The sequence below is a fragment of the Procambarus clarkii genome, chromosome 80 (assembly GCF_040958095.1).
Source record: "Procambarus clarkii isolate CNS0578487 chromosome 80, FALCON_Pclarkii_2.0, whole genome shotgun sequence".
Classification (NCBI taxonomy): domain Eukaryota; kingdom Metazoa; phylum Arthropoda; class Malacostraca; order Decapoda; family Cambaridae; genus Procambarus; species Procambarus clarkii.
Window position 1 is genome coordinate 17,685,581 of NC_091229.1, and position 22,852 is coordinate 17,708,432.

The window sequence follows — 22,852 nt, forward strand, 5'->3', positions numbered from 1 at the left end:
TTCGCTTGGGTGTGGTCGAAACGACAACATTCCTCAGATGGGTTTCACGTCTGTTTCCGGTCCCGAAATGGGACTGCGCGAACCTACGGTTCATTCTGGACTTGTCCCGTCTGAACCCCTGAGTTCATTGCCCCTCCTTTCGGATGACTACGCTGTCCCAGGTTCAGCTCCTGTTGGAGACGGGCGCTTGGATGGTATCCCTGGACCTCCAGGACGCGTATTGGCACGTCCCGATTCATCTGAGGTTCAGGTACTGGCTCGGTTTTGTTGTGGGGCATCAAGGTTGCCGCTTTCGTTGTCTCCTGTTCGGGTTGAACCTGGCACCTCGCGTGTTCACGCACCTTACATGGGTTGTGGTGGCCCGTCTGTGTCTGTTAGGTGTTCGGGTGTTGGCCTACCTTGACAATTGGCTGGTTTGGGCTCCCAGCCAGTCCTCTTGTCTGCTGGCCAGGGATTTGGTTCTTTCTCAGCTCGCCGGGTTTGGGTTCTTGGTGAACTAGAGGAAGTCCCATCTGGTTCCCTCCCAAGTTCGGACATGGTTGGGCCTCGTGTGGGACTCTCGGACCGCTTCCTTGTCTCTTCCTCCGGAGTCTCCCTGCAGCTGTGGTCCCACCTGCGCCTGTTTCTGGGGGCTCCCAGGTTACCCAGCGGTTGCTCAAGGGGCTGTGCGAGAGCTTGAACTTCCCGATGCTGGTCTACCCGCCGGGTCGGGTTTGGCTTCGTCGGGTGTTCTGGTTCCTTTGGGGACGTCCCTTCCGCCTCTTTCGCGATCGCTGGGTTCGGACCCGGGGGCTATGCGTTGGTTGCTGAGTTGCCGGCTTCCTCTTCGGGTTTTTCGGGGTTCAGTGCCTTGGCGCCTACCCGAGCCGAGCCCTTGCTCGGGTAGGCGCCAAGGTAGGTAGGTGTTCACGTGTTTTGACATCCAGCCTCAGAAACGGGGTGTGGATAGCTAGCACGGGGAAACTGGGGCTTCCCCTTTCCCCTCCTGGGGAGGAGGGTGGGAGGTTGTGCAGACGGTGGCACTGTGACGTCATGCTTGTTTGCTCGTTTTCATTTGGGGGAGTTCTGTCCACTAGTTCAGCTTTCAGTAGCAACATTTTAACCAGAATAGGGGTTTGTTTTGGGGCATTACCTTTCTGGGTGGCTGACCTAGTCGATGGTAGACACAGAATGCCAGGGTTTAATACATTCATATCAGCCCGGATAGCTCCGGGAAGCCTCCGGGTCTCACCCAGAAAGTGGCGTTTCATTACATTCATCGCTGGTTTTTTCTATATGAACAGGATTTTCAACTTTGAAACAAGTTGCTAAATTCAGTTTCTGACCGATTCTCACCATTTTCACATATTATGTGCAATGTCCTTAGTTCTAAGGTTATTATTTGAGCATATATTCATAAACCCATAACTTTGGGAGTTATACATTTATGTCTAAATTTTACGCATAATTTGAAGACCAGATTGGCTATTTTTTTTTACAGTAACTGTACCCTAAAACTCAATTTTAACAAATGACAAATGAACCTTATATGCCATTCTGAGCCCATTATGAATAAAATAAAAATTGGTGAAATATTAAATTAGTTTAGTTAATTTGAAATTGTGAAATTTTCAATTTTTAAAACTAACTTATATTTTTTGTTTATGATATTGTATAATGAATCATTAGTAAAATTTGGAGCATTTGCCATGTAGATTATGAACAAAAAGTTTGAGTGTGTTTGAAGAAGGTTAAAAAATTAGTTCCTGGCCCCTTTCTTAAACATGCAGTTTCAGAATTCAAACAATGATTTCTTTGCTCTTTTTGATCACCAGTCTGCAATGTTCCTTGCCACTCCACAAGGTATTGTACTCACTATTTATACCTTAAAATACAGGCATTTGTTGAATATTCATAACCAAATCAGTGACATTGGGCCCATTCTGAAGGCTTGGCTCATTGTAAGTGTTCGTCCTATTAATTAAGACATCAGCACTTTACCATTTGCTATTATGGTACCTTGAGGTTACCTTGAGGTGCTTCCGGGGCTTAGCGTCCCCGCAGCCCGGTCGTCGACCAGGCCTCCTGGTTGCCGGACTGATCAACCAGGCTGTTGGACGCGGCTGCTCGCAGCCTGACATACGAGTCACAGCCTGGTTGATCAGGTATCCTTTGGAGGTGCTTATCCAGTTCTCTCTTGAACACTGTGAGGGGTCGGCCAGTTATGCCCCTTATGTGTAGTGGAAGCGTGTTGAACAGTCTCGGACCTCTGATGTTGATAGAGTTCTCTCTCAGAGTACCTGTTGCACCTCTGCTTTTCAACGGGAGTATTCTGCACATCCTGCCATGTCTTCTGGTCTCATGTGATGTTATTTCTGTGTACAGGTTTGGGACCAGCCCCTCTAACATTTTCCACGTGTAAATTATTATGTACCTCTCCCGCCTGCGCTCAAGGGAGTACAGTTTTAGGCTCTTTAGTCGGTCCCAATAGTTTAGATATTTTACCGAGTGGATTCTAGCAGTAAAGGATCTCTGCATGCTCTCCAGGTTAACAATTTCTCCAGCTTTGAAAGGTGCTGTCATTGTGCAGCAGTACTCCACTCTAGAGAGCACAAGCGTTTTGAAAAGTATCATCATCGGTATAGCATCTCTAGTGTGAAAAGTTCTTGTTATCCAACCTGTCATTTTTCTTGCAGTTGTGACGACTACTTTATTGTGTTCTTTAAAGGTAAGGTCTTCCGACATGAGTACACCCAGATTCTTTACATTGCCTTTTCGTTCTATGTTATGATTTGCCTGAGTTTTGTACGTGGTCTCCGTTTTTATATTTTCATTTTTTCCCATAGCGCATGAGCTGGAACTTATCTTCGTTAAACACTATATTATTTTCTGTAGCCCATAGAAAGACCTGATCTACATCTGACTGGAGGTTCGCCGTGTCCTCTATGTTGCCTACTCATGAAGATCCTAGTGTCATCTGCAAAGGATGATACTGTGCTATAGGTTGTGGTGTTCTTGTCTATGTCCGATATGAGGATGAGAAAAAGTACTGGAGCAAGCACAGTACCCTGGGGGACTGAGCTCTTCACGGTTGATGGGCTGGATTTTATTTTGTTGACTATTACACATTGGGTTCTGTTGGCCAGGAAATTGTAGATCCATCTGCCTATTTTTCCGGTAATTCCTTTTGAACGCATTTTATGTGCAATAACACCATGGTCACATTTATCAAAAGCTTTTGCGAAATCTGTGTAAATTACATCAGCGTTTTGTTTGTCTTCCATAGCATCTAATGCCATATCATAGTGGTCCAGCAACTGCGACAGGCAAGAGCGCCCTGTTCTGAAACCATGTTGTCCGGGGTTATGGAGATGCTGTGATTCCATGTATTTTGTGATCTTACTTCTTAGCACTCTCTCAAAAATTTTTATGATGTGCGATGTTAGTAGTACAGTACCTTTTTTTTCCCCTCGGTAGCAATTCCAGCTTGCAGTTGATAGTGTTGTCTCAAGCAATCAGGCATAAAAACATGTCATGATTTTTGCCAGGAAACATTGTTCAGTGTTTGTGACCCTCTATGGAAATGAATACCTCAAGTGCAAATTTGTTGTTTTGAAAATACAGACTTGTTTCAGTATTTTGTCTGGAAAATACAGTAGTGTTCAGGGTTTCCCTTTATCTCCCTTCAACCAGACCTTGTATGAAGAAATCAATGTTCCATTGTTCTTTTGCATTCAATATTGCCTTCAGTAATTCAGCCAGGCCCTTCAAAGCCCCTTTCCCCTTTGACACTTGTTCAGTATTGCACACTTTTGACAGCTGTCCCCCATTGAATGCCCTGCTCACTTTCCTTTGCAGCCTTTTACTACTACAATTGTCTGCTTCTCCCTCTGTATATCTTCAGTGTGTCCTCATGTATTGTGACTTTTTCTCAAAGACGTAATATTTGTACTCTTGTGTTCTTTAAAGGGTACATGCCCAAATGTTTATTTGTTATTATCATTGACTCGCAATGCTCTTATGTCCTTGGAGTCGACACCTTCCACATCCCACGGTGATCTAAATCTCATGTGAACCTCAGGCAGGACTAACCACAGCAGACCAATTTCTCTGTGGGGATGAACAGTGTTAAGTAGGAGTTACTGGTGTCTCCTGGCAGGTGCCGATGCCACCACTGCACATCAAATTAGGGCAGTTTCATAAGGCCTAATTTGATGTGCAGTGTCAGAAGTCAGCAACTTTCAATCTAAACTAAGTTGTTGGAGGCAAGGTTCATGCCATTATCTTCATTAGGCCACAGATCAAGATCCTGGAGTGTTAGGAATTCCCTAAGAAGCTCACGAGTAAAGAGAAAGCAGGTGGAAACAGCTTTATCTCGGTGGTTCATAGCTTCTTGGGCAATCATAAAGCTGAAAACTGTGGTGCTGGTTGAAAATCTGGTTTTGAACTATGGTGCAATGGGCTGCAGAAGGTCCCTCACAACATCCTCAATGCTGATCTTGATAAATGTGAGAACATGGAGCATACTTGGAAAGCAAAACACGTTCTTCCACCAGGATGTATTAGACTTGGACAATATAACGAAAACGAACATATATACAAGAGTTGCTACATTCTTGTACAGCCACTAGTACGCGTAGCGTTTCGGGCAGGTCCCTGGAATACGACCCCCACGAAGAATCGTTTTTACATCCAAGTACACAATTTACTGTTGAGTTAAACAGAGGCTACAGTTAAGGATTTGCACCCAGTAAATCCTCCCTGGCCAGGATACGAACCCATGACAAAGCGCTCGCGGAACGCTAGGAGAGTGTCTTACCACTACACCACGGAGACTGGCAAATGGAAACATGATTGATGGAAGACTACATTCGGGAGCTGATTTGTGAAAGTAATCTTCAGCATAATTGTAAATCTTGAAAACGATCACATCCAAATCTTTTGTAGTCATACTTGTATTCACTTTCGTTATTTTTTTCTGACTGAACAAATAAATTGCTCGTCTTTTCATTGGAAGTACCAGTAGGTAAATTTCATATGACTATCCTAATCATAAAAGTTTAGTTTAAGTGGAATAATGGCCATGCTATATTCTTTTTATGCATAAGTAATAGGGAATGTTTTTTTTTTTTTTTGCTCCTTGGAGGCAATTTTTGCTGCATTCAATTTGTAGTCATTGGAAAAGTAATTGATAGCTATTCTGAATAAATAACTTGTGCAGTACTATTGACCTCTGGCCTGCTTAGTTATTAAGCATGACATATCCACATAAACTTCCTCCTGTCATTAGAACAGTTAGTAGGGAAGCATCTCTTAGACTACTTGATGGAAGAAACCTATAACTTGCTCTGGGACTGCATTGTACTGCTTTGGGTTGCTTGCCTCTTTGCATGTCATTTTCAGGTTAATCCAAAAACTTGCTTTACCATTCCTAAGTTCATGTGTCATACAATCCTCTGTGTATCAGATTCTTTGACATTGTTCTAGTCTTGTCTTTGCTTTCGTATTGGTATTCCAACTATCTAGGAACGTCTAAATATTCTCTCAACACATTGCGATATGTATTCTTCCAGATGTGGCACCTTTTGATGGTAGTCATTATGATTAAACTTTTGTGGCACTACTAATTTTTTTTTTCATATCCAGGTGACCATGGTACAGTGCTGCTGACCCTACAGGAACGTATGGTAATGATGGAGAACCAACCGTTTACCATCAGAGAAAACAACATTACTGTTGCCACGGGCATGATAACGAAGGTTTTGAGTAGCGTCAGTATACCACAGAAGAAACTAGATAAAATCGAGCTTAATAAAATTACCACAAAATAATATTTTAATAAAAGTTATTTAAGCATGTGTGTTTTATGAAAACTACAACCCCCCCCCCCCCCTCCTTTTCAGGATTTAAGGAAAGACATTTCACCTACAGGTTTATTGAGTAACATTTTTGAGAGGCGACCGATACACAGCATGTCCATTTGAGTAATAAGCATTGGTTATTTCTGTGGGGTTTGAGGCTACAAAGCATTATTATGATGAGGTTTAGGCCCAGGGCCTGGCGCTGGAACCTTGAGGTTAATCAGCGCCTAGCTACAAAGCAATGGATGGTGTGGGAGGTGTCTTAGACCAGTGACAGACAAGTCTACAGGCACAACATCCCACAGGACACTGACTAGGTTATTATTCACAGCTGCTTCAAGGAGTTTGCAGCAGCAGTCACTGAAGTACACTAAAACCTAACTGCCTTGCAGTTCTTGAAGATAAAACGTCAATCTCCAGAGCAGCAACGTGAACACTGTAGTGTACAACATTGTCCAGTTCAAGCCAACTAAATGTGCAAAGGGCATGTCAGTTGGCCATCAATTCAAAGAGCTCTGCTTCCAAATACCTTTAACCAGGCTTTCACCTTTCTCTGACCTAATGCCCACATTGCCTTGCACCACATACTGTACTGTAATCAAGTCTTTGTTGTGCCAAAAGGCTTCATTATTAACTTGCATAATAACACTTTATGCCCATGTAATCCATCTTGGATTACTTCTAAAGATTTTCGTGTAGCATTGTGCCATCACATTTTCCTTGTCCGATATACCCATCCACCTTTAAATATCGGAAGGGGACGAGGTTCTAGTTGTAGAGCACCAATGAGCCTCTGTGGGGAATGGAGGTTTGTAGTAATGTTAAAAGAATGTACGTTCTCTGACCTTCCTTGCCAAGTTAGTCATTTATTACTGGTGGGAGTTATATGGGTGGTAAATTCCCAACACGTGGTGCCATAAGAGGTCATCCACCTGCTGGTAACCAAAATATTTGTGGCTAAACACTTTATTTAATACAACCAACACATGATAAGGTTGTATCAAACAAAGCTCATTTCATTACCACAAGACACACTGGTCCATTGTCGCCACCAAACTTAAGTCTCATCAGTTGGCTTCAAAAATAATAATTTAAAAAAAAAAGTTACAAATATAAAAAAAGAAGCCTTAGCTTGGCACAGGAAGCAAAGTATGATAAATTGTTTTTATTTTCACATATTAGTCCATCACATATTATTCCTGGACTGAGTTAGTTAAAGCAAATATTTACATGGCAAAGCAAATCAGGCCTTTCTAGAAAATACTGATATTCACATCCACACAGAATTTGTTGTGTAATTTCTGTGACAGTTAACACTCACTACAATATACATACAAAAAGACACTCGCAGACACACCAAAGCGATGGTTTGGGAGGCAGCAATGTCACGAGAGGATAAATCAGCATTGGCATGAAGCAACCCAGTAGCAGGCTCATGTTACATATATACACCAGAACACACATGCACACACGCAGCACAGTGTGAAGGTGGGACCAGTGGTTGGCACTGCTTCAACATCATCCAGTAACTATCTGATAATCAATGTGGAGCAGGGGGAGAAGTCACACATGACTACCGACTGATGGTCAGTGAATGGCATTGTATAGGGGGGAGACCAGAGTCATACCACCAGGGCTACCTTGTATCACACTGTGCATGCCACAGATGCACATGCACAATCAACATCTGACATTGAACACAAGCATTTTCCTCTTGGGTTGCTATCATCAGTGGTGAGTGGGGGACCTCCTCACATTGCAGCTGTCCCATACCACGCTTGTTTGACCATACACCATACATCATGACCAAGATAGGTAGCTGGCAGTGTTGGAGTTTGGCTTTTATAAGTTCCCACTTGTGACACCAGAAACTACCGTTCAACTCGGCCAGAATGGATAGGTGGTGGTCATTCTCCTACTTTTTTTCCCATTTTAATGTTTTTATATATTTTTATATATGTTTTATATTTTATGTCCATTGCACCTTAGCCAAGATGGATAGCTGGGGCTTCCTTTGCAACCCATCACAGCCCCATACCATGCTTGGTATCCTCTGCACGACCATACCAGGCCCAGGTACACATCACCAGCAATTTCTCCACTGGCCTGGTCACACACACTTATACCTAACAAGAAAAGCATAATATCACATTTCACAGAGGAGCCTGAATCCCTAACATATATCCAATGTTTTCTCTTCAGTCAGCCAATGACACAGAAGGCTGGAAGGTACCATACTTATGGGCAGCCTGTTACTTGTAGTGTCACACTGTGGAACAACATGGACATCCAGCTACTGCACCACCCAGAATCACAAGCAGCATTTTGAATTTTTGGGTGTGGTAGTAGTAGCAGCAGCGGGAACAACATAGGCGCTGCAGGAGAGTTGAAGCAATTCCCAGAAACAGCAGCCACTGTAAAAGCTCTTATCGTGATGCATGCCTACTCGTACTTCCATTTATGACTTCAACAGGAGAGAGAGACTTTCCTCACATTGTGCGGTATGGACCCTGCATCTTCAAAAACTGAAAACAAAAAATGGTGAAATTAGGAAAATCTTTTACAGATTAATAATAAAAAGTGTACACAGATTTATTGCAAATACCTATACAGTACAAACACAAACATAAAGCAAGGACATGATCTAACAACCATAACAAATATTAATGATACAAGTGTACAGATAAATACTTCTTTGTCACAAAATAGAAGACTTGTAGTTGTGGTTGACTATATGGATACTGTGTTTCAAAAGGCTTAACAAAAGACAGTGGTACAGGATCAGTGGGTGGGTGGTGCTTGTGGGTGAAGAACTGAACCCACAACACAAAACAAATTCAAGAGTTTAAATATTTAGAACTTTAGTATACTTTAGTGGAATGGGTGAAATGATAATTGCATCATGACTCAATAACCGTAACACTATCATTAACCCCCCCACTTCCCATCTTCATGGGGGGAAAGGGGAAAAAAAAAAAACTGAGGCTATCAAAGGGTTGTAAACAAAAAGATAAATAACAAAACACTAAATATCTTTGAAAACAAAATCAATTTTTAAGATAGGTAATAGTTATTAAATTTACTAGATCAGATATCTATATTTTCAAAGTAAGCTTTACAATACAGTATCACAGATGAAGACAAGACCCTTTAAACACCATAGTAAAGAAATGTCAATCTTAAGAAAAAGAATGACCAGTGGAAGTCAACTGCACTTTTGGCCTTTTACAGAAATTTTACAATTTTAATATTTATAGAAATGTTATATTTTTAATGAAAATTCACATAGAAAATAATGGGTCAGTAACAGGGTTGTTGATTTGTGGAACCAATTACCGCATAACGTGGTGGAGGTGGGGTCCCTCGATTGTTTCAAGCGCGGGTTGGACATTTACATGAGTGGAATTGGTTGGTTATTGATAGGAGCTGCCTCGTATGGGCCAATAGGCCTTCTGCAGTTGCCTTTGTTCTTATGTTCTTAAAATTATAAAATTCATTTTTTTTTTCAATCCCAAGCTAAGGGTGTAAAGTAGGCTAGTGTTACCAATTATCTCTTTGTTTCATTAAAATTCCTATATTCAGCCATGGTCATACAGATACAAATTTATTCAGAAACCAGATCTGCTACAAGAAAAATGGAAGCCCCCTTGTATGTGAAATCACAGAAGTAATGAATGTACCTTAGCAATGATCATCAATTCATAGCATACCTGGATAACAAGAGATGGGCCGCCAGCCACAATCTCAGGAGGTATCTGACTTAGAGGGCAATTTTCAATAGACATAATCTGCAGGTTTGTGCAGAGAGCCAGCTCAAAGGGAAGGTTGTGCAGCAGGGGATTGTCATTGATATAGAGTGTCTCCAAAGACTCCAGAGTACCAATCTCTTCTGGCAGGTAACTCAAGTTGTTCTCTCCTACACTCAGGTGAGTCAGATTCATCAAGTGTCTGAAATGAAAGCAATGAATGAACACAAGTTACATAGGAATTATAAATATAAGTTTGATTAAAATGTCCTTATGATTAACTTGAGGATATCTTGAGGTTATCTTGAGATGATTTCGGGGCTTCAGTGTCCCCGCGGCCCGGTCCTTGATCAGGCCTCCACCCCCAGAAAGCAACCCGTGACAGCTGACTAACACCCAGGTACCTATTTTACTGCTAGGTAACAGTGGCATAGGGTGAAAGAAACTCTGCCCATTGTTTCTCGCCGGCGCCCGGGATCGAACCCAGGATCACAAGTCCAGTGTGCTGTCCGCTCGGCCGACCGGCTCCCTGAATATCACTGAATATGATTACTGGTGAAACAAAGGTAGTGCAGCCAATGCTTGACTACATTGGGTGACTGGATGAAGTTGCGTGTTAGGAAGACAGACAAAAGCAGCAGGGAAAGGCTGGTGCTGATGGTTATTTGGCCACTCTTTGCATCTGGTCCACATTTTTATTGTCACTACACATTACTTAATTCCAATGTTCAGCCTTGCAGACTGCAAATAGTCCTGAGAAGGGAAGGAGTCTTGTGCAAGGTGTGATTGACTGCTAGCTGGTTAAGACTGGTCAATAGACTGTTAGCTATTTTTGAGGGTGTGGAACGGATTAATTCAATTTACATTAGTTCTTATTGAAAAATGTTTCGGTTTTCGAATTGTTTGTCGTTGAACAGTCTCTGGGAATGGATTCAATTCGTTTATTAAATTAAAATATACTATGCCTAATCCACTAATACACACAGCATTTTGGGCATCTTACTTACATGCAAGAAATTAATGTAGTTACACACAAACACATGATTTGGTAATCATTAACATTTAATAAAGACAATGATTAAACAAATGATATATTTAATAAAATAAATGATCAATAATACTAACCCAATTGCTCGGGGTAGAACTGATAACTGATTGGATTGGACTATAAGCTTTTGAAGGTCTTTCAGAAAACCAATCTCGGGTGGGAGTCCTTCTAGCCGATTCTCTTCAAGATCCAACAGACGAAGCTTCCGTAAATTGCCTATACTTGAGGGAATTTTCTGTAAAGACAAGAATATTATCAGTTTTATTAAAGCAAAATACAAGATCTTATTTACCTCCACAGTACTGTGCATAGAAATTTGTGTGGGTGTTTGCCATACTAGTATGTCCATCATGTAGCTTCAAGAGATGGTAGATGTACACATACTTGTATCCCCCACCAGTTTCTTACATTTATATCTAATTGTATTATTCTGCAATAATTCAATAACATGGATATATGGTATCAACTGTGCCATACTACTGATAAAACCTTCTATTGCTTACCTATATGACAGTACAGTATACTGTACTAAAATACTGTTTGACTGCTGCTATGTCATGAGCCTAAAATTTTACACCATGCAAAACTGATTTATATCTGAATTGTTGTTATTGAGAAAATCCACTCGAGCTGTGAGGCAATGCGAACCCGCGACCAAGGCATTGCCAGCCGCATACTCTATCACCGTACCATTGCTGACTTGTTAAAAGTCATACAACCGGATTTCTACTGAAATCACAGCAAATCTGGAGGTCCCTCCTGAAACCAGTCCGAGTTTGAGGAACAAACCCCCACAGGATTTAGGGTTATAAGTATTGCTAAACCAACAGGCAGCATGGCGTAGGCAGAAAGAATGATCGTTGCCATGTAGCAAAGGTGACCCTTCCAACTTGCAATTAGTGAGAAAAAGCTCAATAGGCTGTTTTTTTTTTATACATAACTGACCTTGTTAGAGATCCACTGGGAAATGCTAGGGCTTACTGTTAATAAGCCAGACAAGTACTCCCAGGCACTGGGGATACTTGTCAGAACAGGAATCAGCCCAATAGACTAGGGTTACAAAGTGGACCCCAATACAACTGACTTGGAACAACCACAACCATGGGCCAAAACAGAAAAGCCAAGTGACTCTTGAAATACCCAAGATAAGGCGTACAAGATAAATACCAAGATAGGGAGCTGGTCGGCCAAGCGGACAGCACACTGGACTTGTGATCCTGTGGTCCCGGGTTCGATCCCGGGCGCCAGCGAGAAACAATGGGCAGAGTTTCTTTCACCCTATGCCCCTGTTACCTAGCAGTAAATAGGTACCTGGGAGTTAGTCAGCTGTCATGGGCTGCTTCCTGGGGGTGGAGGCCTGGTCAAGGACCGGGCCGCGGGGACACTAAAAACAAAGCCCCGAAATCAACTCAAGATAACCTCAAGAAGGCACTCCATCCTGGTGGCCAGGCCTAGAAAGGCAACACTCCTAAACACACCAAAGAAGTTACTCTGTCAGTGTAACAACAGGGCTAAATGAACACTCAGGTCAGTAACTGATAGATGCAATTTGAAGCACAAAAAGCAAAGTCCACACACCACCTGATAGAAAACCTGCTCATAAATATGAGCAAATACTAAACTGGAACAATACACCAGCAAATGGCCCCCCACAAGACAGGTCTTAGGATGGCTGACACTTAGCACAGAAGCACTGGGACCCATACTAGAGTTGACCATGGAGAGCTGCTGTGATACACTAGGCACTATATCAGTGATAGAACTGAGTGGGGAGCTGGTGTAGGACTGAGCTCCAGGCCACCTGGTGATGGCAATCGATACTAACGGGTTTGAGCTAGTTTTGAGTGAATTATTTAGTTATGATTGAATCGTTCGAGATATTGTTTGGCAGGCTTGAGGCTTAGGGAGTCTTGTGAACCCAGCAGTTGTCTGTAAAGTGTCGCTGACTTTCTGGATGCCTTCCCAGTGAAATGGTGTAAAGTCATTTCCTCCCTATGCCTCTGTAAGGAAGCCAGGTAGTGGCTCTGGTCCATGATAGGCCAAACAGAACTCCTGCAACTAACGTGAATCACAGTATGGAGCAATATTAGTAAGATAGCTACAGAATAATCCACAAATATATTTGGCTTCTGCAGAACACAGCTGTTAACAGGAGAACACAAGGCATAAACATGAGAGGAGCCATCTCCCCCCCTAACCCTGTTCAGCCAATAGTGGTTCCACCTGGTGTTTATTAATGTAGTTGGTTAATGAATGATTAGGTACAGTACTTCAAAATGATTCTTGGGCATTTTCAAGTTGTTGATGACCATTAGCAGGGAGACAATGAGTGGTCTGAAATATTTGTGATACACCATGTAGTTTATTCTCAGAATTGAACTTAGGTATGTTCTCTGCAGAACTATTTATTCCCATGTTATGGGACAAGACAAACTGCATGGTTACTCATTTACCGGGGCAAAATAGTCACTCAATTTGAAGAACTAATAATGTTCTGGGAAGGTTCATTGTTAAGGAATAGGGGTTCATTGAAATGGGAGGGGGAAAAGGAGCCTTGATAAGTTAATTTCACAACACAACATAAAAATAATAAGCTTACCTTGAGATGATTGTTATTTAACATAAGAACCTCTAAGTTCTGTAAATGTGATATATCATCTGGTATTTTGGTCAAATAATTTGTGCCTAAGTTTAGTTCCACCATGTTTACCCATGACCCGATATCTGCAAAACAGAGAGAAAACATTTTAGGCATTTACAGAATTTACAAAGTAGCTACCCCAAAACTTCTATACAATTCATTCAACTTGCAAATTCTGGTTTAATATTTTATTAAAAACATTAAATCATTAAAAGGTATTACTTTAGAACTAAACCTATAATTCAGTTCATGCTAAAATCAAAATGAATTTTTTTTTGCAAAAGATTTAGTGGCAAATTGTGCAATAGGCTCCCCCACATTTTCCCAAATAACACTACGTAAGGTATTAAAAAAAACTAAACTCTTGCATTATATAAGGGTTACACGATGTATTATCTGCATGCACACAGAAAACAAGTATACAAAACACAGTTTTGTCTCCTTATAACAGTACAAAAAATGCCCTGAGCACGTGAACAATATTAAAAAAATCCTGTCACTTTTCATGATAGCAGATGTTTACTGGAAGCCTCAAATACTGATTGGGAACACACTGTACCAGCAGCTCCAAATATTGCATAGTACCGAAAATATTATGATGGCCTCACTGCACTGTGTGTACCTGGTTGATACCTGGTTGATGAGGTTCTGGGAGTACTTCTACTCCCCAAGCCCGGCCCGAGGCCAGGCTTGACTTGTGAGAGTTTGGTCCACCAGGCTGTTGCTTGGAGCGGCCCGCAGGCCCACATACCCACCACAGCCCGGTTGGTCCGGCACTCCTTGGAGGAACAAATCTAGTTTCCTCTTGAAAATGTCCACGGTTGTTCCGGCAATATTTCTTATGCTTGCTGGGAGGACGTTGAACAACCGCGGACCTCTGATGTTTATACAGTGTTCTCTGATTGTGCCTATGGCACCTCTGCTCTTCACTGGTTCTATTCTACATTTTCTTCCATATCGTTCACTCCAGTTCGTTGTTATTTTACTGTGTAGATTTAGTACTTGGCCCTCCAGTATCTTCCAGGTGTTTATTATTTGATATCTCTCTCGTCTTCTTTCTAGCGAGTACATTTGGAGGGCTTTGAGACGATCCCAATAATTTAGGTGCTTTATTGCGTCTATGCTTGCCGTATATGTTCTCTGTATTCCCTCTATTTCAGCAATCTCTCCTGCTCTGAAGGGGGAAGTGAGTACTGAGTACTCAAGACGGGACAACACAAGTGACTTGAAGAGTACAACCATTGTGATGGGATCCCTGGATTTGAAAGTTCTCGTAATCCATCCTATCATTTTTCTGGCTGTCGCAATATTTGCTTGGTTATGCTCCTTAAACGTTAGGTCGTCAGACATTATTATTCCCAAATCCTTTACATGCTGTTTTCCTACTATGGGTACATTTGATTGTGTTTTGTACTCTGTATTATGTTTAAGGTCCTCATTTTTATCGTACCTGAGTACCTGGAATTTATCACTGTTAAACATCATGTTATTTTCTGATGCCCAGTCGAAAACTTTATTAATATCAGCTTGAAGTTTTTCAATGTCCTCAGCCGAGGTAATTTCATACTGATTTTTGTGTCATCTGCAAAGGATGATACGAAGCTGTGACTTGTATTTTTGTCTATATCTGATATGAGAATAAGGAAAAGCAGCGGTACAGTACCTATAATTACCTACCTCTTGTTGGTTCCAGAAATTAATGTCCCCACAGTCCCAATCTCTGACCAGGCCTCCTGGATGGCGGTCTGATTAACCAGGCTGTTATATGCCGCTGCTCACAGCTTCCGTGTGAATCACAGACCTGTTTATCAAGTATCCTTTGGAGGTGCTAATCAAGTTCACTTTTCAACAGCGAGAGTTTGGCTTGTTATGCCCCTATGTTTACGGGGACGGTGTGGATAAGTCATGGCCTTTGATGTCAATAGAATTATCTCAGCATACATACTGCACCTCTGCTTTTCAACAGGGCTACTTTGTATTTCCTGTCATGCCTCCTGGACTCATGAGGAGCAGTATTTCCATGTGCAGATTTTGAACCAGTACCTCTACTATTTTCCAAGTGTATTTTAAACATTCAGATGTATCTCTCATCTGCACATTAGAGAATACAAATATAATTTTTTTTAAACATTCACAATAATTTAGAAGTTTTATTGAATGAATTTGGGCACAAAAAGATCATTCCATGTTCTGCAGGTAAGCAACTTCTCCAGCTTTGAATGAGGCTGTTAGTGTTCAATATTCCATTCTACAGAGCACTAATGTCTTAAGCAGTACTATCACTGGTCTGGCATCTCATTTGAAAAGGCCCTGTTATCCAGCCTGTAATTGTTCTTGCAGTTGTGACAGCTACATTACTGTGTTCTTTAAAAGTAAGGTTTTCCTACATGATTATCATACAAGTAAATATAGTTTAATATAAAATAGTTATAAAATCAGAGATACAAGGGTGGTTTCATGTCTTTCGTATAATCTTTGTCATATGATGTTTCAAGTTTTGATGTTGGTTTTGACATATTCTGTACAACCCTCTCTTAATTTATTCCATCCATCCATCCCTGGAAACACAAACCGTAACTGTCTCTATTTTCCGCTTGTTACAACTTGTAATAAGGTTGTTACATCTTGGCTTGACGGGTTTATGACGTATTAGAACGTTGTTATAACTTGCTATATTGGTTGTTATAACTGGTTAGGTGTTAAAATTTGTTCGAACGTTGTACCAACGTCGTAGTTTTGGTGTGTGTTTGGCGGGATCACACTGTTTCCAAAACAAAAAGATTTCTTGACCTAGTTCTCAATATTGCAGATTTGAAAAATTCTCCCTTAACAATTTTGTATTACAGAATGAGTTATACTTGTGGAGGCGTCTTGCCTGTAATGTCACATGAAGTCTGTAGCTCGGAGTTGTCTCGGCACACCATCCCTCACATGATATATTTTCAACTTTGGGTTTCTTGCCATCAATTTATAGCCTCTTGTTCTTAATGTTGCAAATTTAAAATATTCTTACTAATCAATAATACCAATTCCTGTTGCAATTTTGTACTTGGTTATTGTGGTGTTTCTCTATCTCATATCTACGAGTTATGGAATCTCTAATGCCTTCAGCTGCTTGATACCTGGTTGATGGGGTTCTAGGAGTTGTACTACTCCCCAAGCCCGGCCCGAGGCCAGGCTCGACTCTGCTTAGTTATTATTTTTAAGTCTGGAAACGTTTAGTAGCATAACTATCTCTTCTCTCATAAGATGGCAATATTACTCAATATTGTTGTTAATGATATAAACACTGCATATATCATGCTGCATATTCTAATATAGATTTCATCCATTAGAGAGGTCAGATTAGCATAGGTCCCTCTGGGAAGCTATCCATGACCACCTCCTAAATCTCTCTTAGTTCTTTAGTTCCCTGTCAATGTTTAGTTCCCTCAGTTCCCTGTCAATGGAGGACAGAAGAAAATGTATATATGCTGGTTAGCATTGTAAATGTGTGGCCACGTCTGTGGTAGAAAATAATAATAAAAAAAAAAAAAAAAAAAAAAAAAAGTTCTTTAGTCTTATCACATATGCCTTGTATTGCTCTATATGCTTACTTTGTATTTTAAAGGTTAACCCAGATAAAGGAGACTTTATCTGGGTTTTCTCCTTTCTATATCGCAAAAAGGTATTTTTCTGGTGTTGGGGGAAAATTTGGAATAATTTTCACAGTATGGTTGTAGTGAGGTGAAAAAGATGGTGAAACTCAAATTCTAATAATTAATTTTCAAGAACACTATATGTAACAATAAATTTCTCATCACCAAAGTCTTTCAAATCTGTACAAGTTCTTAGGAATTTGCATGGCATTGATGATTCTTAAAATAGGCATCAGTAAATTGATAGTAATGCACCAGACATGGTGCCAATTTAAAAAAAAAAAAAAAAAAAAAAAAAAAAAAAAAATTGGAAGATACAGGTCTAAGGCTTTCAGGAGTTTTCCCAGCATGGCAAACGACTGCCAGGTCTCTAATATTGAATGATGTCCACATAGAAGCTTCTGAAATTTTGAACATTACAAGACATTAATCCTCCCACAGGTGAAAGGAGCATCACTGGTCTATCACTTTTGGGCAACAGAAACAGTTTAAGGGTTAAAGAATGCTTCTTAGAAAAACCAAACAGTTCCTTTCTTTAGAATGCCTGACAAAAAAATTAAAGCCAATTACCAAAACTAAACTGCCTAATGGCAAAAATCAAAGCTGTGCGGTGCACTTGGAAACACGTGGATTATATATTCAGCTGTCGGGAATAAACGTGTATGCTAAATTAAAAAGTAAGCCAATATAACTATGCTGCCCTCTTATAAGTCATCTCTCTATTATCTTCCATCATTCTTTTATGTATCTCTCCCATCTCTCTCAGAACTATGGCTGTGACCTAATTTATGCAAATATGTAATACCCAAGCAACAATATTCAAGCCAAGACTCAGTGTTTTTTCAAGTGTGCAAAGTACCCCCTACATTATTACTACTAAAGCTAATGGTTTTATTGCTGCACATGTTTATTAGAGGTACATTTTATTCGGGTTATATACAGTAATGAGAACTGGCACCGACACACGAGACTTTAAAAATCTTCAAAGAGAGGGGATGGAGGGTCTGCTATGGGCAGGAGGGGATTATTTGGTGTTAATTTTAAGTGGTGGAAGCAAATTTATTTATTTACATATATATTAATATTTACAAAAATGTACTGTTCATTTTGTAACAATTTTGGTGTGTAATTGGTACACTTCCTCATCTATACTAATGTGGGGTGGCGACATGATTTGGCACGTTGGAATCAATCAAAATCATAACATATGAGAGCCACCAGCCCGCCCCAGAGTGATGACAGGTCGGAAAAGGCCAGCTGTGAGCAGTGGCTGCTTGCCTAGCCCGCCTTTGTCCAACTTTCCAACTTAGAAGTTGTGAACATAAAAGACAGACATTTGATGTTATATAACATGAGCCAAGTACTTATATACTGTACAGTGTACCACAAAAACATCCCAGTTCAAAAATCCAACCTGTATTACTACATACCAAGCGGAAGCGACGTGAGCTTATTATTATTCATGTTGAGCTTGGTGAGGTACTTGGCTCTGGAGAAGATGCCATAAGGTATCTTGTCCACAAGGTTGTGCTCCAGGTTGATAGAGTGAACGTTAGTGAATTGAGATGGTCCTCCAACTGGATACGAGTTGAAGGAATTTCGTGAGAGTGTGAGGGATGAAAGATTAGACAGAGAACTAAGCAAGCCCTCTGGAAGCTGGCAAATCTGGTTACCCTCAACGTTAAATTCATCTAGGTTGATGCACTTGCTTAGTGATCGAGGGACAGCAGTCAACTGGTTGTACCTGTGAAATATATAAATGCTATCAATTCAACCATAAACAAATCTACTGTATATAAAAGATCAATAATTACAACAACTTACATAATATACTTTCCCATAAATGTAAGAGAATTGAAACGCTTGTTTCCCAGTGGTCTCTCGGTTTCTTCCCCAGCCTGAATTTGAGACCACCCAGGACATTGCTCACACACCAGGCTCTCGTCAACTTTCACCCTGCACTGCACAAGCAACTTGACAAATGTTCTTGCCACAAGGTAGGTAGGTAGGTAGGTAGGTAACGTAGTGACAGTGGAAGTCTACCTCATTCCATCACTTAGAAATTTCTCTCTATAACACTCAATACCGGAGCAAACTTCCACACCTTCAAACTATAACAGGTGACACAAGGAAAATCAATCATTGTTCCGTAAACTATCTGGCAATCCTCACTTAAAAGCCCAGCATATCCAAGCTAACATAAGAAATTTAGGACCAAATGAAGGATTTGATTCAATCCTCTCAATACCTAATTTATAAGCAGCCCCTGCTGCTTTTCCCGCCCAGTTTCTCCGTGTGAAAACCTCAATTCAATACAGTATAGGTGGAAAGGGACTGGAGAAGGCTTAGGAACCCAAAAGGCAGGAGCCAACCATTCCAGAAATGTATGGTCTGCAAGCAGAACCAAACAGCAACAAAGATGAACATAGAGATATAGAAGGAATAACATTGCAGCAAGAGGCCTGCACAACTGAAGACAAAGACTGATTCTACTACATAAAAGATGATATGAAGCAGCTGGGAAAAGTCCAGGGAACACAAATAACCAGGCTACCCCCACTGGAAAGTGTACACAATCTCAACAGAACACCATGTACAACACTACTGTAATGCACGACAAGCCAGGCTAAACAAGGGTCAGCCATGGACTGCATACCAATTAGCCAAACCCCCCCATAAAAAACATAATAAAGACAAATTGTAGAAGCTCTATTGGTCCATATGAGCCAGCTCCTATTTATATCCACCCAAACTCACTCATAGTGTGTGTCTAACCTGCACTTGAAACAATTCAGTGATCACCCGTTTATTATGTTAACTGGTAATTTGTTCCCATAAATCAGCAACCCTATCTCCAAACCAGTATTTACCCAGGTATTTTCTAAATCTGAATTTAACCAATTTGTATCCATTGTCTTGCATTCTATTTTGTAAAAGTAAACAAAGGTAAAGCAAAGCTGAAGGATAAAATTAGATGTCTGACTGCTAATGCTTCAAGGCATGAACCTCAGTATTCTATTTGGCTTATTTTCTATAAGAGGAACAGAAGGCAAACCAACAGGAATAGCCATTGAGAGGAGTGGATGCAGGAGGAGAGGAATAGTAGCAGTCATGCCCACCAGAAGACACCAGCCTCAGTTCTCTGCTCTTCCCAAGCTAGAAGAGTGTGCACACCATTCACTGACGAAGGATAGGCAGAGGATAAGAGCCCAGAAAGATCTAAGGAATGCACCAGTAGAACCAGGATCCTTCATCCTAGGATCTCCCTTGAGAAACACCTGGCCAGAGGGAAGACCACCACTGCCTCTAAGGAAAGACAAGGCAAGCCAGGAAAGAGCACAGAAAATCCAGAAATACACTTGATGCACAGGAACCCCAGTTATGGGATTCGGGACACCAAACCAAGGATTAAAGGAGCCATCAGGGAACCTGCAATTCACCCAAAGAATAAAATGAATCACCCAGGAATACCAAAACATATCAGAGGACTGTTTTAAATCAGAGAACTAGTAAATGCTAGGTAATGCACTATGGAAACAAGGTCATGCACTTAGGAAACTGCCAAACAATCCAGAGACAAGTAGACAAGAATGGGCCCCATGGAGCTCTCCCAGGGACCACTGAAGGAAACACACTCGGGAAATCCTGGGACACGAGTAAACCTCCCTCTGGCAGCCCAAAACCAGGGCACATTACAAAGTCCCAAGAACCCACAGGCATCCATTTACCAAAACAGAGCATAGGGAAACTTCAAGAGAATCCAGCAAACACACTGGCTAGCTGTGCAACCCTCCCAGTTGGTCCAGAAAACCTTATTAATGCTCCTGTCGTAAGGATACTGGGATGATTGGGCAGTCCTGATCACCAAGATGACACAAAGCAGAGGAGCCAATGCACAAAAACCAGAGAACTGGGGAAAAAACTCACTGGGTACACACATGGAGAGATGTTGTATGCATTCAGTATATCAGGGAGAAACAGGACACCCCTCTCATGAAGTTGAGGATCCTCTCTAGAGAATGGAAAATATCCTCTACAGTGCCTGGCAATCTCCTGGGAAATTGGCGAAACACAGAAAGTATGCCCCAGCCAAACAGGGGATGCACCCTGAAAACATACCACACACCTGGAATGCAGGGGACTGCCTTCAGAGCCAAACAAACCTTCCAGGGACCAAACAATTTTCCAAGTGAAATGCCTTTACGTTCTTGGACAATCATACCGGAAAAGTACCCAACCAAATTAGATACAGAATGGCAGAAATAAATGCACAATGGCACATGCATCAATACAGGACAAGCACCTGCCACATCACAGAAAACTGGGCACCCACCAGCATATCTGTGGCCCACCCGATGATCAGGTACACAACCAAGAACTTGAAGCACACACTTTGAAGGATCCAGGGCTCAACAAGCAGGATGCTGCAGCCTGATACACCAAACAGGGAGAGCATGTACAAGAGAGAGAGGACATCTGATGAAACATGGCTGTCACAGTACCCAGTATAACCCCCAGGTTTGTATGAATATGCATTTGTGTACTTAACATTTCCTAACAGAATAATAATGAAAAACTGCACAAGCCTTGATCAAGCTCAACACCAGCTAGGAACACCAGAGAGCCTCGACCATTGGAGACGTGACACACTAACCCCCCAGGTACCAAAGCCAGACAACCAACCACGGCAAATTTCCAAAGTATCGGTCTAAAGATAATGTTTTCAGCATGTCCTGGATGAGCCTTGGACACAGCAAGGAAAGATATGGAAAGCCCTACTCAGAAGAACACAAATTATGCTGCTATATTTTTAACAGAAGCTACATATATATATATATTGCACACAATTCCCCAATTTTCAGCAGTATGGTACTGTAGCCTTGCACCATAGAACATGAATAAAGCAAAATATCGAATAAATACTGTACAAGGATTATGTATGCAAGCATCCACAAATGAAATGGAAAAGATGTGAATAACCACAAGAATAGAAGTGTCACCAAAATTGCACTAACGCTGGTCAGGCCAGGTCAGGGACCGGGCTGCGGGGATGTTGAGCCCCGAAATCAATGTAACGCAAGGTAACCCTCACTGACACACTGCTGCCTGCTAACATGTCTCTGACCATAGTAACACTATGCCACCCTAAATACCATGAAAGATAGTAGAAATACAATTTCTATTTACACAAAATTCATAAATAACAATTAATTATTAATTTATTATATGATTTTTGCCTTAATATATTCTTACAAAAGTGTGTAATAGCAGTGAATGATGGGAAAGTTTGGGAAGTGGCAGGAGATGAGGGGAGTTGAGTATCTGTAACAATGCTCAATATTCCCTCCCTCACAGCTGCTCCATTGAAAACGTCTATATAATCAGTACACCTACACTATTTCATCATAAAGTATATAAAAAATATTATGCCTGGAGCAATAAATACCAACAAATATACTGTAAATTAAATTGCAAAGCTGGTGTTGGTAAACAGGAATTGTCAATGCTTATTAACCCAAGAATCGACAAATCGATAAAGAAAAACTTGGGCAGAATAGCAGGGCTGGTATTCAGAGATGTCAATATCAAAACATCTCTTTTGCATTATCAAGTCGATTGTGTCAAAAAGGATATACATATACAGTATATCCTTTCAGCACGCTGCCCCTAGTCACCCATCCTCCAAAGAGAAGTTTGGAGTAGTGTACAGATCTCACCTGAGAATATTCCACAGCCAGTTACCTCATCCCCAGAAAACCTCGAGAAGCTGTATAGCAACACTGAAGCCCAAAATCTGTGCTGCGATGGCCAGAGCAGTCAGGTTACAGCCAAAACGTCCCGGGTTCAATTACCACAGCAGGACACAAGCACTTGTGCAACATTTTTACCCGATTCCAACATTCACCAAGCAGTATATAGGTATCAAAGAGCTAGGCAAC

The 22,852-nt window shown here is 41.2% G+C and overlaps 2 protein-coding genes across 12 annotated transcripts in view; one reads left to right on the forward strand and one right to left on the reverse strand.

Annotated features, from left to right (window-relative positions):
• Positions 1–5,833, forward strand: part of LOC138357782 (elongation factor Tu-like) — a 21,756-nt gene extending 15,923 nt beyond the window's left edge. For all 4 annotated transcript variants that reach the window (XR_011225139.1, XM_069314845.1, XM_069314846.1 and 1 more), the window contains one exon: positions 5,626–5,833. Coding sequence is in view for 3 of the 4 variants with exons in the window: in XM_069314845.1 (XP_069170946.1) it covers positions 5,626–5,810 (185 nt within the window). In the remaining variant the exon portion in view is untranslated. The remainder of the gene's footprint in view (positions 1–5,625) is intronic.
• A 65-nt stretch (positions 5,834–5,898) lies between these two features.
• Positions 5,899–22,852, reverse strand: part of Sur-8 (leucine-rich repeat protein shoc-2) — an 88,583-nt gene continuing 71,629 nt past the window's right edge. For all 8 annotated transcript variants that reach the window (XM_045727859.2, XM_045727855.2, XM_045727857.2 and 5 more), the window contains 5 exons: positions 18,344–18,657; positions 13,234–13,358; positions 10,712–10,869; positions 9,551–9,788; positions 5,899–8,365 (listed from right to left, as the gene is read on the reverse strand). In XM_045727859.2, the coding sequence (XP_045583815.1) occupies positions 8,330–8,365; positions 9,551–9,788; positions 10,712–10,869; positions 13,234–13,358; positions 18,344–18,657 (871 nt within the window). In that variant the 3' untranslated portion in view covers positions 5,899–8,329. The remainder of the gene's footprint in view (positions 8,366–9,550; positions 9,789–10,711; positions 10,870–13,233; positions 13,359–18,343; positions 18,658–22,852) is intronic.